This window comes from Microtus ochrogaster, chromosome 10 (genome assembly GCF_000317375.1).
Source record: "Microtus ochrogaster isolate Prairie Vole_2 chromosome 10, MicOch1.0, whole genome shotgun sequence".
In the NCBI taxonomy this organism is placed as follows: Eukaryota; Metazoa; Chordata; class Mammalia; order Rodentia; family Cricetidae; genus Microtus; species Microtus ochrogaster.
Window position 1 is genome coordinate 66,327,601 of NC_022016.1, and position 18,605 is coordinate 66,346,205.

Genomic DNA, 18,605 nt, shown 5'->3' on the forward strand with positions numbered 1-18,605 from the left:
ACCTTTACCATCTTTATAGGACACAGACACACACACCTTTACCATCTTTGGGTGATGCTGTATTGGTACCTTTGCCATTTGCTCATCTATGGTCCTTACTTCCTGTATTTCCTGACTTGGGTCTTCCTGGGGAGTTGCCGTGAGCAGGCCTGGCCAAGCCCACCACCTTGGACAGGTGATTTGAAGATCGGCAAGAGAGAAGTGACCACCTATCTCCTGGATTAATGGACTCATCTTGTCAGCAGCCACTTTCCTTCAACCAGATGGTCTGCAAGTCACCAGGGATCCTTGTTCCTTAGAGTCATGCTTCTGACCTCCTTCCTGTGTCTGACTGTTTGCCATGTTTTAAGCTCTTGGCAAGTGGGGTGTTTTAACGGCTCCTTGCTGTGTGAGCCATTCTGTTCTCAGAGTGGACATGCAATTTTGTTCTTGTGTTGTTTAAGAACACACACTATACTTGCAAACCTTAGCTTGCCTAGAAAGTAAGTGCCCATTTCCAACCATTCTTGATTCCCCCCTCCCTCCCTCCTTCTCTCTCTCTCTTTCTCTCTCTCTCTCTCCTGAGTCTCTTTACCATTTGGATTTTGACTTCATGTCCTCCTCCATGGAGGCATGTTCAACTAAAAGCAGAAGAGGTTTTAAAAGGTGAATATAGTCCGACTTAAAGCATGGCCTTTGAAGTGAACAGACCCAGGAGGAATGAATCAGACAAAGAGGCGCAGATGTTGGCATCAGAGATCTTTCCGTCTCCTCAGAGATTCCCCGCATGTGTAATTAGGATGTAAAAGAGATGCTAATGAATGCTTCTGAGAAAGACTAAACATGAGTGCGTGAGTGCCAGCAGAATAGTGCGGTGTGTTAGAGACACATTTTATAAAATAGTGTGAAGTATAGTGTAATACAGACATCAATAGTAATTATCTCATATTATCAAGTAACATGCACGTACTGATTGCTTTGCTGCACAAAAGTGCAGTGTGACTAGTGACATTGTAGTTTTGCACCAGCATTACCCTCAATGTGTGAAGCATGTGCTAGTTTTTATGTCAGTGGACAGAACTTTGAGAAAATGTTCTCAGCAGATTGGCCTGTAGGCAAGTCTGCAGAGCATCTTCTTAGTGACCAAAGTGAGAACAAGCCGTGAGGAACAAGCCAGTAAACAGCACTCCTGCATGGCATGGCCTCTGTGTCAGCTCCTGCCTCCAGTTCCTACCTGACTTCCCTCAGTGATGGACCTTGATTGGACATGTGAGCTGGACAAACCCTTTCCTCCTCCCATAGTTACCTTTGGTTGGCGCTTCATCACAGCACTAGAAATCCTAAGACATATGTTACCCTACTATGTATATGGTCCATCATTGAAACATTACTGTGTGGTGGATGGCTACCCAGTGCTTGTTTCTTGAGGGGCTGATTTTTGGTGGCAGGTCCTTGCTACACACCGGCTTGACAGCTCTCCGGAACTCACCCACTGGCCAGAGCTAGCTGGCCTTTTCTCTTCCCTGGCTCTTTACAGGTTTTTTTTTTTTTGAGTAGTTTCCATTAATTGCCATGTCTTTTATTTATTTTTTCTTCTTTACAGTTTTTTATCCTCTGTCAGCTTCACCTTCCCTTCATTTCTGCCCTGGCTGCTCTCTTAGCTGTTCAGTTCCTCTCCTCTAGTATCCAGGCAGCTCACCCCGAGCCCACCAAGCTCTCTGCTGTCATCCCTGCCAGGGCTGCTCTGCTGCCTCTACTGCTTCATTCTTCCCATAACCTGCTCAGCCCACAATCCTAAAAATGGAAAAGACCCAAGAAAAGCATCTTCACTAATGCAACACCAGGGAGGCAGCTCAGGAGGGCTTCTCTCAGTAAGCTTTAATTGCCTTCTTAGTCAGAGGAAAATGTCTACCCCTATCCCAGTACAAGTCACATTCAGATAGCTTAGGGTTTGCTCCAAATCTGAGCATTGTGTCTTAGGTATAGGTAGAAGTGGTTGCTATAATTCACTAAGGCTTGTGGTAGCCAAAGTCTGGCACAAACTTAGAAACTGCTCTGACTGAGGCCGCACTTTCATTACACTCCCTAGGATTCCACTGAGATAAAGGCATCCCAAGAGTGTCCTAGACTGTTGGTGCAGGCATTAGTCATAGTGGCTGTTTGACAGACAGGTCTTATACTCAGTGGATATACCACCATCCAGCTAAATTGTTCATGACTAGCTAAGCTATGAAAATGGTTTCACAAAGAACCTGGTTGTTATACTGTTTGTTGGCCCTAGCATCAAATGGAGGCACAATAAATTAGGAAAATACAGTACAACTCACAAGGCAAACTCAGAGAGGAGCTTTTAATGGCAAATAACTTTGGTTCATAGAGGAGAATCTTAAATACAGCTGTACTGTATGACTCCGCAGGTTACTGAAACAGCTGATTGATCCGTAAGACTGGTGCCTTGGAAGGAGAACTTGACATGGAGCCTAATTTGTCATACATATTAACATGTTGCCTAGGTGAATAACTCTAATGAAGCCTCCATGGAAAAAGAGCACTATCACCAGACATTCAGAATTGCAACTGCTGTATGTGGTGTGATGAGCTGTGTGGACCAGAGATTGCTGCTGCTCAGGGTTGAGGATATGTCTATTGATTGTACTGGGTGCCTCTTGTTCTGGGTGGCTTTCCTACACAGAATTAGTTCTTCAAATGCCAAGATTTTATCGACATACAAAAATTATAGAAAGACATTAGAATATCTACTGTGATTCCTGTATATTTGTGATACGGATGCAGCATACCAGGAACTGAGACCCTCGGGTCACCCAGTGGTGTAGGGCTTTGTTGAGTATTTGCCACCTCACTTTGTGTTTCTGTTATCCACACAAGTACATAGCAGGTTTTCTTCGCTATTAATTATTGTTTGTTTTTTTTTTTTTACCAAGTCCTATGGTGACTGTTGAATGTCTTTCTGTACTTGTTCTTTGCAGCTGTGGGAAAGCAACACTTAGAAAATTGCTCACTGTATGTACAGTTTACCCCAGGCTATTCCTGTTAAGTTGGACCTTGGAGTACAAATACTAATTCTAAACCCCTCCCTCTTAAGGCCAGAGACTTTAAAATCATATGCTTCTGTAGCAATGCCAATTTTTTTAAAAACAATTTCTCTCAATGGGCCGGTCAATGATGGCACACACCTTTAACCCTCGGGAGGCAGAGGCAGGTAGATCTCTTGAGTTTTTGCCAGTCTATAGAGCAAGTTCCAGAACAGTCAAGGCTACATAGAGAACCCCTGTCTTAAAACAAACAAAAACAAAAAAACAAACAAACTTCCTTTCATTGTTTGACAGTCCCATACATTTAATTTATAGACTACGTTTCAGCTGTTTTCACCCCTGTTATCGCTCTATCCTCTCCCATAAAACCCTTCTGCTTACACAGCCCCTCCTACTTTCTGTCTTGTGTGTGACCCACTAAGCTCAGTGAGAGTTTCCTGCTGTGGGATAATGCTCTTGAACACTGTAAAGATTTGCCATTCATATTGGTTAAATAAAATGCTGATGGGCCAATAGCCAGGCAGGAAGTATAGGTGGGGTGACCAAACTAGGAGAATTCTGTGAAGAGGAAAGTCAGAGATGCAGTCACCAGCCAAATGCAGAGGATGCAAGATGAAAAAGCCTTACTGGGAAATGGTACCAAGTCACATGGCTAAACATAGATAAGCATTATGTGTTAATTTGAATTGTAAGAGTTAGTAATAAGCCTGAGCAATAGGCCAAACAGTTTATAATTTAAGCCTCTGTGTGTTTACTTGGGACTGAACGGCTATGACACCATGTGGAACAGAAACTTCTGTCCACAGTTTCTTGCTTAAACACAGGTGGGAGGTTATTTACTGGAGCAACAACAAAATGACACTGTCAAAAGTCCTTCAGTAAGGGTAGGACTTATGGACCCCCCCCCTATCCAGACCCATGATGAATGTAGATAAACAAAGAACAGTCAAGGTAACCCTTTGCCATCAAGAAGCCACTTGAGGGGCCTCTCACAGGCCCCCCCCATACCAAGTTCCATTCAGTCGTTTTCCTATTGTCATGAAGGAAACTCCTTCCTGGAGCAATTAAAGAACTTAATTCCTATTGTAAGAAACCTTACTGCTCTGGATGATAGAACAGCTATGGAAGAAAGAACAACAACAACAAAAAACTCAATAAAAGCCATAAAGCAAGTATTTTGGCAAACTTCTATAAATGAACAAAGATTAAAATTGAAAATATGAATAAATGACATTGTCATTGAAGGTCTGGTAGACACAGGTGCGGATGTAACAATAATTACACCAGAATCTTGGCATCCCAATTGGCTACCTCAGGACGTAAAATGTTCAGCTTTTAGGGATTGGAATTCTATCTCAAGTTAAACAGAGCGTGAGATGGGTCGAATGTATAAGACCAGAAGGAGAAAGAGGAAAATTAAAGCCATGAGTGGTTAACATAGCAGTGAATTTGTGGGAACATGATTTGTTACAATGGAATACCCAGATTCACGTTCCCCCAGTCTCAGAATGCACATGTGGACCGTGTATACAGTGTCTCCTACAACAGTAGAAACCCTGAGACATCATGTGTCTTAGTGACTACATCAGTTCAACCACATTCTTTCTCTAGGCACATATGATTACAATTCTGTGGGGGAAATAATTTTTCAGTGTCTATTAGCTTGTAAAAACTAAATCTGTGGGCATAAACATCCAGATAAGTAGTAAAATACAAAGAAAAAAGCCAAAGATGAAGAACATCCAGCAAACCTCTAGCACACGTTTCTTAGTCTTGTTACCAGAACTGACAAAGTTCATCGTCCAGGTTCCCGTTCCTGACAAACTGCTGACAAGAAAAAGGGACCTGGCCTGAGACAGACAGACAGCCTGGAACAGAGAACGGGCCGGCTTTCCTGAGGAACACTACAGGCAGCAGGAATTGATGCCAGTAAAACAAATGGGCACATGTGTCTGCTGGCTTTCTGTTACAAAGGAAGATGGCAGGATGGTTTCTGCAGAAACAGTGTCCGCTGTTGCTTTAGGAACACCACCCCTACAGCTGTGCAGTGTGTGTGGCTTGAGACAGTGTGAGTGAAGAATGACATCTTCGTTGCTTTTCTTTACTGTCCCTTAGGACCTGGGTGGCACTGAACCTGTCAGTAGTGAGGAAGACAGCAGTGTGGACGTCAGACACCTGCCTGACACTGAAAGCCCCAAACCGGTAAGAATCCTAGAGTGTGAGGGTACGGGGCAGGAGCAGGGCTTGCACTCACTACCCTAGACGAAGGACTGACTGCCTACTGGCCTAGTCACAAGGTGCTTTGAGCTCTGAGACAAGAACACAGCATCTTCCTCACCACACTTGAACTGTGCTGTCTGGGACTACGGCGGCATCCAGCCCCTCCTTCTAGTGCAGCTCAGCCCTGGGTATTTCCAGGATCTGGACTGAAGGAACCTTAGCAACACAGGAAGAGATGATGCCTTTGTTTCCTAGTAAAAGATACTTAGTTGCCCCAGATGAAGGCAGTTGTGGCTGTCCCACCAGGTGCCTTTGATGTCTTGTTTAATTGTCTACTTTGAACCAAGCTCTCTGCTGTGTTCTGCACTGGTGACCGTAGTGACCATTCCTTTATAAATAAGGACATGAAGTTAAGGAACTTAATTTCCTTCAAAGGTCAATGGCTTCTTTGTGTGCATGCTGTCTGTGTCCATGCCTTTTTCCGTGATGTACCTTTCTGGTTTGTATGCAATCACTTCCAAAGCTGGACTACAGTTGTTAGAAAGAACTGTGGGCTGGCTTTGGTCGTTGTTGTTTCCTTGCCCCTCTGTGGTTCAAATGTGTATAGATCTCCAGAAATTCACCATTTAGATGATTTTAAATCTGCCTGAGGTTTTATTTTACTTGAAGGAGTTTGAGAAATAATTCATTTCTTTATCTTTCAGCTTTTAGAAAAAGTATGTATTGGAACTCTTTAGATTTTATCTCCAACTAAGTGAACTGATTTGCTCAGGGATAAAAGAAAGGTTACTTCAGCAAAGGTAGAAATTGTAGCAGACCACTACAAACTAGCAAACTTCTTGGGACACAAGATCCCACTAACAAGGGGAGCAATAAATCACACATAAGGCCCCCTGTTCTCTTCCAATATATATATATATTGTTCTCTTCCAATATATATATATATATAGTGTGTGCTTTTCAAACCCAGAATGAAAGTACGGACCTACTGGTGGCTCTCCAGGAAGAGAGATAGGTAAGATGACTGTGTGAAGAGGGCACTGGGGAACCTGACCTACCTGACTGTGCAGTCTCAGAAGCCCCATAATAGGTTCTCTATAAGCTGGAGAATCACAGAAGCCAGGTTCAAAGGCCTTAGAACCAGGGATGTCGCTGAGACAAGTCATGGGAATCACATGCTGGAGATCTTGGGTGCTGGTGTCCAAGGCCAGAAGCTGGTACGGCTGCCCAGGAAGGGCAGGGAAAGGAATTGCTTTAGCTCACCTGTGGAAGCAGTAGTAAGAGAAAGGAAACAGGTGCTGAAACATGAAATAAGTTGCCTAAAACCACCCAGCATGGAAGCTGCACTCCAAAGTACTGTGTAGTAGAGGCAATCAGAGATACAGACACAATGGAACCAAAGTCTACAATGAAGAACTCACTCTGGAATCACTCTTTGCTGTACACACACACACACACACACACACACACACACACACCCCTCTAAATCATCAACTCCTAACATCAAAAAGATAAAAACAGGTCACTAAAAAGCTGAAATTTAATGACTCAGTAGTTAAAAGCACTGGCTGTTCTTCTAGAGGACCAGGGTTCAATTCCCAACACCCACATGCCAGCTAACAACTGTCTGTAACTCCAAGATCTGACACCCTCACACACACATACCTGTAGGCAAAACAAAAAAATAAAATTAAATAAAGAACTGAAATTTACACATAATACATTTTACACTGATGATTAAAGCTATATATAGACAAACAGATATTTCACAAAATGAAATAAACTAAAATGTTTCCAAAGCCAACCTGTGCTAGGCATGTCCACAGCGGCTGCCTTGTTGAAACCTGAGGTGCATATGGTGCTGGCTGCTGAGGACCTGCACTTAACAGGGGGCAGTCTCTTCTGTGGGACTTCACAGTACAGTCCTGTACTGTATTGATCATATAGGTGACCTTACCCCGCCCCCTTGTCTTTTATGTACCTTGGTGTTATGCCTACATGTATGTCTGTGTGAAGTATCAGATCCCCTGGAACAGGAGTTACAGACAGTTGTGAGCTGCCATGTGGGTGCTGGGAATTGGACCCTGGTCCTCTAGAAGAGCAGTCTGAACCATCTCTCCAGCCCTGGATGACTTTTCTTAAAGTGAAAGAAATATCAGGGATCTCTTTACATGTATGCAGGGAGCCCAGTGATGAGCAGGACTTCAGACCTTCGGTGTTTGGTTAGACGAAGCCTCCCTAGGGACTCCAGGCTAGCTACAGACAGATGAGCCTCCTCCCTTAGCTGTACAAGTGCATGGCATGCACTACCATGCCTGACTGTGTTTTTAAAGAGCTTGAGGTGCACAGGTGCTCTCACACTAGGCTCCCATGTTTAGAAGCTTGTTGGTTAAGTGGGAAGGAAGGAGTAAAATGGGGCGGGGCTCACTGCTTTCTTATAACTGACCTCCTTGTTGGCTGCTGCCTTGAATCTCTCTATACATGTCTGGGCCCCTAATTTTCTGCTTTCCTATAAAGCCATTATACCTTTTCTGTCTTCTTGGCCATTCTCCTTGCTATTACAGTTACCAAAACAAAATGATTCTAAGCAACCGGCTCACAGTAAATAATAAAGAGATAACTAAAGTAAACAATGGGAGAGAATGCTAGTATTTCTTCAGGGATATAAAATACTTGGTAAATGTGTGAAATATGTTCAGGATTCTTTACCACTAGAGAAAGGCGCCACTGTGAGACATGGTTTCATGTATCAATCACAGTGATGTGTGGCTTTGCAGCTAGTAGAACGGCTATAATCAACACAGCAGATAATGGCAGCTGCTGTGGTCTGGAGGAGCTGGAACCCACTCATTAATTCCTGGCAGGATTCCAAAGGGGGGTGACAGATTCTAGGAATCTGCTACTGAAGGTAAACAGATACCAACTCCTATGGTAGCTGTGTTTCAATTATATTGAAATTTCTACTTTGATCGAGCTAAGAACTAAAAGTACTTGGTACTCACAGGTCATATGAATGAGGGCCTCATCTAGGGACATCTGAAGTGAGATTTGAAGAAGCTTTCGATATATTCTCTCTTAGTCTTTATATGGGGATTAGTTCCCAGGCCCTCAAGATACCAAATCTTTTATATAATGGTCAAATCCCTTATATAAAATGGTGAGGTGGTTTGCTATAATCTGTACATATTCTCCTCTTTAAGACATTTGATTTCCTATAATCATGATGTATATAATCATGATGATCAATGAGGTATACTATATAATACCTCATATAGTATAAGTTGTACTTATATTGTTGTATATTATAGTTGTATTATGTTTCTTCTAGAATAATCAAGAAAGTAATCTATATGTGTTCAGTGCAGATGCAGGTTTGTTTCTGGTGTGTGGGTGTTTGGTATTGTCCATTGTGGTGGTTGAATTGTAAATAGAGCCTGTTTTAAATAAGCAAAAAAAGGCTGACTGTGGTTGGGAATGGAGCTGAAAAGAAACAGAGGAGGGACTGGAGAAATGGTTTAGCAATTAAGAGCACACACTGCTCTTACAGAGGACCTGAGTTTGGTTCCCTGAACCCATATTAGGTGGTTCCAGGAAATCCAATGTTTCTACCTTGTATAGGCACCTGCACTCATGTGCATATACCCCACACAGATACATGCATACATGTAATTTTAAAATAAATAAACTCTAGAGCGGGGGAATTCTTAACAGTCTTAGACCCTTGGGTAGTTAGTGAACTGAAAGTGTCCAGCCGGTAAGATGGAAGCAGTTGAGAAGTCAGTGAAAGCCAGGTCACATTACGGAGATGATCACTGAGCTGACAAGAGGCAGCCTCAGAGGGCTGCAGGGGCTGGCTACAAGTTGCTTGTATCTGCTATGTGGAGATCAGACAGGGCAGAGTGGACAGACCAGGTAGGAGTCAATGACAGGCCGGGTAGGAGTCAGTGGCAGCAATGGCAGTGTGCAGCATACAGTGGCCAACACAGTATATTCTCCAGAACACTGTGGAGACCATGCCCAGCAAATGTGCTTGCCAGCAGCAAGTCTGACATGTTCCCACGAACTTCCACAGAGGTGGCAGTAAAAAGACTCACCTTTCTTGGTGCCTTGTACCAAGTCCTTTTCTGTGCCTGCTCTTTAAAGCCCTCCTCCTCTGGTTTAGGGTGATGGAAGTGCACTTCCTCATCCTAAGGTTTGGCCAATATCCCAAGGTCCCCCTGCTCAAAAAGGCCCCGACAGATACGTCCTGCATTCCCTGTTTTGTGAAACTACATAGCAACAATGCAGGTGTGTGTCAAGTGACACCTGGCATTCAAACCTGGTTCACATAAAGCAGCAGTCTCCATAACGTTTCTCACAGTTTTTAGAAGTTGTTTCGGGTTTTTGTTTTATTTAATTTTTTCATGCTGTCAATGGCATTTGTTGCTACTATAATCTGACTCTTAGCGCAAGAACATAGAAGTGTAAGAAATCTAGATAGCAAGGTGGCCTACATCCTGGAAGTGATTTTAGAATTTATAGAGGATCAAGCTGCCGGGGGAAGCATGCACTGTTTCTGGAATTAACTTTCAACTGACCTAAACAATCTGTGGCATTAAACTCAAACCGAAGCCAGCAGCTTATCTCACCACTCCAGGGCTCCATCCGCTGGACTGCCTGATCTTAGGAGTACCCTTGCTCCCTGCCTTGAAATGCCTGGTCCATAGAAGACCTGCAAACACACTTCAGGGAAGATCAGGTTCTCTTATGTTTAATAGTGCATGTATGGCAAGATTTCCTGGTGTGACTGCCTTTGCAAATGTAAGGACTGTCCGGTACAACTCAGTCTATAAAGACCTGAATCTTCCTCTGCTAGCCACTGTCTCTGAAAACGCTCACACTGCCCATCTCTGGCTTCTCCTCCAAGCCTGGCTTTTTTCTGCCGCTTTGTTGGGACTGAATAGGACTCTGTCTGTGAGAACTCGCCAGCAGTTGCCTGAGGCAAGGCTTAGTCAGCAGCAGCACCTATCCCTAGCGCCAGACTCTGCCTAGGTGAACTCCAAGGGCTCTGAAGCCCTCATTTGTCAGCGCACATTTTCTTAGAAGCTGCAGTGTGACTGACTCAAAGGAGTGAAAACACATAAAACACCGTTCAGATTCAGGGTTACAACTTGATACAAAACAGAGCTCACACAGGCGCCAGGAGCCTGACCACCCAGCAGATGTCTTTCCTTCAGCCAGCACAACGGTCCTAAGAGGGTCAAATCAAGTTTTATACATAGGAGCTTTTAGCTTTTTAATGTAGTAATTTATAAATTCAAGAATTTCATAGTGTGTTTATTGTGACTGTACTCACCTTCAACTCCACCCACTAACTGTCCCCAGATTCATCCCCACCTCCCTACTGCCAACTTAATTTCGCCTCTCTGCTGTTCTACCTTCCTCACAGTGGCTACGCTTTAAACTATTATCAGCCAGCTACTAAGGCTGCAACCTGGGAGGAAATTTGTTTCCCCAGACAATGGATCTGTTACTGCACTGATGGCAGCTTTAACTAAATCCTTATCGTCTAATAAAACTTCAGACTCAAAGGCTAGGGTGAAAACCTGCAGGCTCAGAGAGTTAGAGTAACAACTGGCTAACCTTCTCTCTTAGCGGGCATCCCAGGAAGCCACTCACCTTCCACAATGCCCCAACTAAAAAAACTCATGCTATGTTTCTCCTAGCTACTTCCTGTCAACTAGTTGCTAACCCCGCCTCCCTAGCCTAGGTTAATTTTATTTAATGCAAATGCAACACATCTATACGTAGTTAAACAAATGTAGCATAAGAAATGTTAACACATCTTTGGCTAGTTAAACAAATATTCTACGACACCCCTCTTCTAACTTACTAACCTGTCAGCTCCAGTTTGTGTGTGGCCATCCAGTGGAGTGTGGTTGACCTGCCAGAGCCCAGACCCTTAAATAACACTGGCTCTCCCTCCCCCAGCAACCATCGCTGTCCATAGCCCCATAACTAGGGCTAGAGGCTCATCTGCATAGGACACTTTATACACAAATTCCAGCTCCCAGTTTGTCTGCCCATCAGTGTGTGCTGCCAGTTTGTGTAGCCCCTGCAGTCTCACCGCTCTCTTAACCCTTCACTTGCCTCGTTTGTCCCCAGCATTACCTACAGTAAGGATTCCAGAACTTTCTGTATCTGACTCATTGATGCTGAAGCCTAAAGACAGTGGTTCTTAGAGATGGTGTTGAGTCAGGAGGAGCAGAAGTCAGTTTTTCAGACCACACGTAACCTGTGAGGGGGAACACCATGATGGGCACTGCCAGACTTCACAGCCCAGTGAAGCATTTTCTGCCCACAGTTGCTAGGAAACAGGAGGAGTGACCACTCCTCATATCCACTGTATCCTGTCTAAATCCTTCATTTTATATGTCCTTTTTTGATGATAACACCTGACCTCACACTGATAATCATCCCTGGCTTACAAGGCTCCAGATTCATGTGCTACACCCTAACATTACTTTATGTGGTGGGGTGCACATGTGCTACACCCTAACATTACTTTATGTGGTGGGGTGCACATGTGGGGGAACGGGAGCCAGACAGCAACCTCGAGTCTCTCCCTCGGGTTTTCCAGGCGTTCTCTCACTGGCCCTGAGAGTCCCTTGTCAGCTCGCCCCTGGGATCCACCAATCCCTGCCTCCCCAGCACTGGGATGTGCGCCCCTGTGCCCAGTTTTTATGTAGGGTCTGGATATCAACAGCAAACGCACTGCAAGCACCTCATACACCGAGTTATATCCGTGCCCTCCACCTGGTATCACTTCAGTCCCTCTTGCCCAGCTGGAAAACCAGCTGCATCCCCAAAGGTTATTTTAAAACCTTCACAGCCTGTTGAAATGTGAGACAAGTCCTCTTTGTCTCATGTGGCGTCCCTGGATTAAAGAGAGCACTGCACACGGTTAGATAAACAGGGAAAACAGAAAAGGTTGCCTGTGGTTTAAACCTGATCCATGGCAGGTTGAGGTGGCTAACTTTAAAAAAGGAAGGGGGTGGTGAACTGGGGGGAGAGAAATGTACTAGATGATGCTGTGGTCACTTTGGAATTGTTTTTAGGGCAGTGATGTGGCTTCTAGTTTTTGACGTCGCTTATCAAACGTGGCTACTGCACTTGATTAAAATTCTTTCCTGATCTTCTCTGCACTGACACTCAACTGTAAACATAGTCCTAAGTGATTGTCTAGTGCGTGTAGGCTTGTTGGAGTTCACTTCCTGGCTGGTATTTCCAACAGTGTGACTGTGCACATCCTCACTCCAGCAAGGGTCTGGGGATTCTCTGTGAGAACAGGGAACTGGCGGAGCCAGCACTGGCCCCTCTCTGTGACAGTGTACAAATTGCCCATGTGGAGTTCAAGTGCATGCAAATATGTGGCATTTTTCACAGCTCATTGTTCTTTATGTCACCATCTCAGAGACAGCTTGGGATTTGCTCAGATGATAAATTTCCCTTTGCAAGTCGTAAAAACGACAGTGAACTTCTAATCAAATCTGCTTCATATCCATGCAAGGAAAACCCTTTGGCTTTTTCAGCCATCCCCTTCCCTCTTGTATAATAATGAAAACCAGAGAGACAGAAGAGCAACAAGGAAGACAACCTCATGAATGCCAAGATGGAAGGGGGACACATTTTAGCACGGTTCACACCTCTTGCTCACCTCTACCCCATGTCACCCCACCCCACCCCTACTGCCTGTTACTGGCCCACTGAGGAGACTTAACTTGAACTTGTGCTTGCCTGGGAAGGAATCACTTGTTAGCAACACTTTTTTATAGATGGGGAAAAGAATGCTACAGTTGTAATTCCCAGTGGTCAACTATCACAGACTAAGATGATAGGAGAGGCACACAGAACTCATGCTGTCTTGCCCTCACTAGGGGCCTTCAGGGTCCTGGTCTTCTTGGAAAGCAGCACTGCTCAGTGCTGGCCTGTGGGAGAATTAGCTTCCTGGAGACACCTTGCTTGCTGCTGTAATATTAAGACTCTGGAAGCTAAGACCTGTGGAGGCTGTGGTGTCTTTCAAAGGAAGCTGTAAATCCGCAGACTCTTTCAGGTATAAATCAGTTGTCTAAAGACCTGTATGTCCTGAACATATTGCTGACCATAGTGCCCATGGCGCAGTCTACCCAGGAACTGCCAGAGCTGCTGAGAGCAGTGGCAGCTAAGGTTTGCAGCACTCACTGTGTTCTCTGAAAGCGTCATTCTAATCCATACTGGGGGAGGGGGGGAGTGGTAACATTTAGTCTAATATTAACCCATGTTTCACATGAGATTAACCCTATTAACACACTTTATAGATAAAGATGAGGTATAGAGATAAGTGTCACAGATAGGATTTGAATATAACTTTAAAGAAGCAATTATTAGGGCTGGAGATATGGAGCAGTGTGTTAGTGCTTGCTCTGCCAACATGGGGCCCTGAATTCAAATCTCATGGGAAGAAGAGAAGGAAAATCCCAGAGATTCTTAGGCTAGCTAGCCTGGCATATGCACTGACAAATAGACCCTATCTCAGATAAACATGAGATTGACCTCTGACCTCTGTTTGCATATTCAGGTAGACACACATCACACATGTTCACGAATATACATATAACTCACATGAAGAAGGGATCAGTTCTCATACACAGGTACTCCCAGCTACTTGAGAACCTGAGAATTTGACCTTCTAACACATCCAAACCCCACCTCCACATATTATTGATGTTATAAATATTAAAAGGACAGTTGGGGTTCATTCTCTAACAGCCTGGGGCAGTTGGTGTGAAAGACATTTACTCCTTTGTGTTTTGGTGACAAAACAGATGCAGACATCTGGCTAAGCATCTTCATTCTTGTGTTGTTGGGAGTGTTGCCGCCACCCTGCGAGTTGTCACTTCCTTAACTTTAGCTGAACCAAGAGAGGAAACAGGTTTCCACAGAAATTACGATTCCATGAAAGATCCGGAAGCAGTGGAGAAGACTGTTCTCTTCAGTATACAAACTCATTCCAGAATGTAAAGAATTCCTTTTGGGTTGAGTTCATAGACTTATGAAAATGAATATGTGGGCTAGGGATAGTTTCTGTCAAGTTTGTTTAACCAGCTTTTAAAAGAAAAGTTTGGGTGTTGTGGGAGTCTTTAGTGACCTTAATTAGCCAAAAGCAGAAATTTACTTAAAGGCTTCAAATGTTGTCCACCTGTAGTCACTGCAGGGACAGAATTATCACTCAACTCAGGAGCAGTTGGTGCCACAAGTGTCTCAGCTGTTCTATCAGCCAGACCCCCCACCCCCAGCATGGTGTGCACATCACTTCTAGAGCTAAGCCTCTGCCAGAACAGAGCTGAGGCCTCTCCCTTGAGTAACTGGAAGCGGAAGTCTTCTGTTCTCTGTTCATCTCAGTGTCTACCCTTAGGCCATTACTGTGTCCAGAGAGAAGGTGCACTTCATTACAGGAGTGTGGTGATTTGAATGAGAAAGGTGTCCATGGGCTCATGTGTTTGAATGTTTGCTACCTACTTGGTGGAACTATTTGGAGGTGTGGCCTTGTTGGAGGAGGTGTGCCATGCGGAGTAGGCTTTGAGGTTTCAAAAGTCCACACTATTTTCAGTTAGCACTCTCAATGTCTCTCTCTTCCACCCCCTTCTCTTGCTGTTTCTCTCATGTTGTCTCTGTCTGTCTGTCTGTCTGTCTGTCTGTCTGTCTGTCTGTCTGACTGACTGTCTGTCTCCCTACGTGTGGATCAAATTTTAGGTCTTAATTACTGCTCTAGTACCATGCCTTCCTAAGATCTGCCAAGCTCCATGCCATGGTGGTTATAGACCCAACCTCAGACACTATAAGCAAGCCCCAATAAACTTTATTCTAGAAATTGCCTAGGTCACAACAATGGAAAAGGAGTCAGTCCGCTTTGAGGATTACAGGCAGGCCCACTTCTCATCATAACTGTCACCTAGGAGAATCCAGTTCTTTAAAACTAACCCTGAAGTTCCATCTACTGATACATCTGATTTTGTTGCACAAAACAATGTCCATAAGGGGCTCCTATGCTGTGCTGAGGCTTTCGGTGCCCACCAAATATGCTGTGTCCATTTGTTTCAGGAGCTAAGATGCAAAGTCATTATCTTAAAATAGAGCTCCATTGTACAGTGGCTGGAAGGTGAGCAAGTTCTAAGCCTGTGTGTATACACAAGGGAGGTAACCTGAGCCGCTGCAGGGGCCAAGAAGTGCCTCTGTTTTGTTTCCAATCTCAGATTAGAATTAACAAATGCAACTTGTTCTGACCTGATATCAAATCTAAGTTCAGAGTCACTCCGCAGGACTGACCAAGGACCTTCTGACAAAAAGTGCAGTCTCTTTCTCACGTGCTTTGTGCCTTGGTTAAGAGCAGGGCTGTGTCTGGGTTGGGTTCTGGCTTGGTAATACTTTGTCATCCCTGTATCTCAGTTACTCAAACTCTAAAAAAGATGATTGGGCTTTGATTTTGGTTCATCTTAGACAGTGTCTCCTATATCCCAGGCTGGCCATCAGCTCACTGTCTAGCAATGGATGACCTTAAACTCTTTGTGCCCCCCCACGGTACTGGGATTGAAGGTGTGCACCCCACAGGCAGTCTAAAACAGGAAACTATATCTAACACAAAAGTCCATTGTGCACATTAACAAATGTGTAGCATGACTACCTCTGTAATTGGTAGATAGTCAGTAGTCAATAGTCTCTTGTCATAGTTGGCAGTGCCCTTATACACAGCCCCATCCCCTCAGCCAGTTTAAGGTAGTCCGTATAAGAAGGTGGTGTGCTGAGCCACACATCCTATTTCATCATTCCATCCTGTTGCATTTTTAACCTTGAGATACCTGCCACCCAGACCCGTGCTGTATCATTCCCTTGTAAGTAATCATTTCTATAATCATCCTTCCAACATGTAGGAAAAGGTGGTGAGCCCTGGGCTCCTCTGCTCTCACAGCATCCTGCTGTCTAATCAGATGTGGGGCTCAGGCTTGGCCAACAGCCCCTTTTCAGGTAGCTTGTTGCTACTTTCCTACTGTTGAAAGGGAAAGGAGGGGAACGGACCTTTCTAAACACTCCTGCTAATTAGAATCAAACCAGTCGAAACCCATATTTTTCTCCCCCCCTTTGCAAATGGTAAATATCAGGGGGCCACAAGGTAGCTCAACTGGTATAAGTACCTGCTACCCAGCCTGATGACCTGAGTTTCATCCCTTGACTTAATAGAAAGAACCAACTCCCACAAGTTGTCCTCTGATGCAAGTGCACATGCTCAAACACACGCACACGCACAGATAAATGTAAAAACAGTTTAAGAAAAAGGAAAAACAAAGTTAGTAGTTGTCCTGACCAATATATAAATTACAGTTTTTGACCCATAGCTAATGTTAGAAACAAGTTTGGGTTGCAAAGAAAGAGACCAGCTTCTGACCAAAGTGTCTATACAAGGCAACACTCTTGATCAAGAGGATGCATTCAAATACTGAGTGACTCACAGAGACAGGAAATGCACTGGTGTTTTATTCTAACTCAGGGGGTAGCTGTGTCTTTTCCCCGTTGGCTGGAACTGACTTCATGGTCTATTCATTTGGCTAGTCTGACAATAATTCCCACACAGGAAGTGAGAAGAAGGGGAAAGGGCTGCAGACCTTCAAATTCCTAGACTGGAACAGTGGCCTGTGGGTAAACAAAGGTTTTACTGGGTGGAAAGCGTTAGAATATTTGCATAAAAGTCTTACAAGGTGGGAAAGAAAGATTAATTCCTTGTTCTAAGCACAAATTGTATAGTATTTGATAGAAAAGAGTCATATTTTATATCTCTAACACTGGAGAAGACGTCCTCATTGTCCCTCACAAGTTGACTGGGGATGGTTAAAGCAGGTTTGCAGTGTCAAAGTGACAGAGAAGGACTTGCTTTTTGATGGACATCATGGTTCCTGTTTATAATACAGCCTGGGCTTTACTCCGCAAAATTCCCACTAGTGTTATTGACCTCACCACCCTCTCTCACCTGTGAAGGCCACACAGTGGAGGCCACAGGTCACAAATTCACTGTATATCCTGGGTGGCCTGCCTGAAATTTACCTAAGTGCTTTTAAATTCAAATTCTTAATTATTGATGCATTTAGTACTCATTTAGGTCATGTTTTATTCTCCCAAATATTAAAGAAAAACCTTTTAGAGAAAGAGAGAGAGAGCTTATCTCAAAAACACAGGGACAGGGCAGGGTAGGGGAAATATAGAAAATTGATCATACTGTTTGAAAGGCACTACCCAAGGACTCATGGAAGAATTATAAATTCATCTTATATCATACAATCTATTTTATAGCAAAGTGTAGTGAATTGGGTGAAATGGACTGTAGGAACTTTTTCCCATAAGTGAATGACAGTGATCTAAATGAGCAAAACTCATGTGGCCCTAAAACGTAAGGGACTAAGGGTAGTTCCTATCATATGGAAGACCTAGGTGCCGGTCTCCAAATCCTTGCTGGGCCTCAGTCTCTTGGGCTGTAAACCAGTGAGAACGGATGGCACAGGATGAGTCTGTAACCTGATTCATATTCTGCCTTATTTGACTTCAGGTGTGATAGGGGCTGTGGAAGAATGCGTGCAGGGTTCCTTTGCAGATCACTGACTGGTTGCTATAGCCTGATGGTGCAGTTGGTAGCATGAAACCAGCATCTTTTAGTTCCCTTACTGTCACTGTGAATGTCGTTAGTGAATGTGCATATTTGCTAGGTTGTAGCGGCTTAAATGAGGGCAGACAGAAATTGTAATAATATATACAGCTTTAATTGGGAAAGAGACTTACAGAACCAGAGGTTCCAGCAGAGAACAGGAAAGCAGAAGAGGTGGGGGAGAGCACACCAGCAATATTTATTAGTAAAAAAATATCCTCAGGCTACCCCGCCCTACAAACAAGGTGATTGGCTGGGGCTACCCCTACACTTGATACCTTGAGAAATCCATTTGTGGGTTCCTCTGTTCAATCTTTTCAACACCTGTTAACCCCAGAGATGTGAGGAGAAAGACCACCAACCCAAGTCATCATGGCCCATTAACCAAAGCAAGCTTTTTTTTATTATTCTTGTGAACAAGCTGCCTCCACCCAAGGCTGAGTTCTAAAGGGCAGCACTGGATATGGGCAAGATAAGAATTTTTATAGCTCAGGGGTAGGTAGTTTCCAAATGGAGATTTGTCTTTCTTTTAAAGATGACTTTCAAGCTCTAGATGGAGGCAGGCTGGTTAATCACATCCCCATAGTGAGATTACCCCCAGAAGAGAGAGAGAGAGAGAGAGAGAGAGAGAGAGAGAGAGAGAGAGA

General features: G+C 44.1%; 1 protein-coding gene across 3 annotated transcripts in view; it reads left to right on the forward strand.

Moving 5' to 3' along the window:
- Positions 1 to 18,605, forward strand: part of Patj (PATJ, crumbs cell polarity complex component) — a 317,960-nt gene that overhangs the window by 227,486 nt on the left and 71,869 nt on the right. For all 3 annotated transcript variants that reach the window (XM_013348556.2, XM_026782090.1, XM_026782089.1), the window contains one exon: positions 5,148 to 5,234. In XM_013348556.2, coding sequence (XP_013204010.1) covers positions 5,148 to 5,234 — 87 coding nt within the window. The remainder of the gene's footprint in view (positions 1 to 5,147; positions 5,235 to 18,605) is intronic.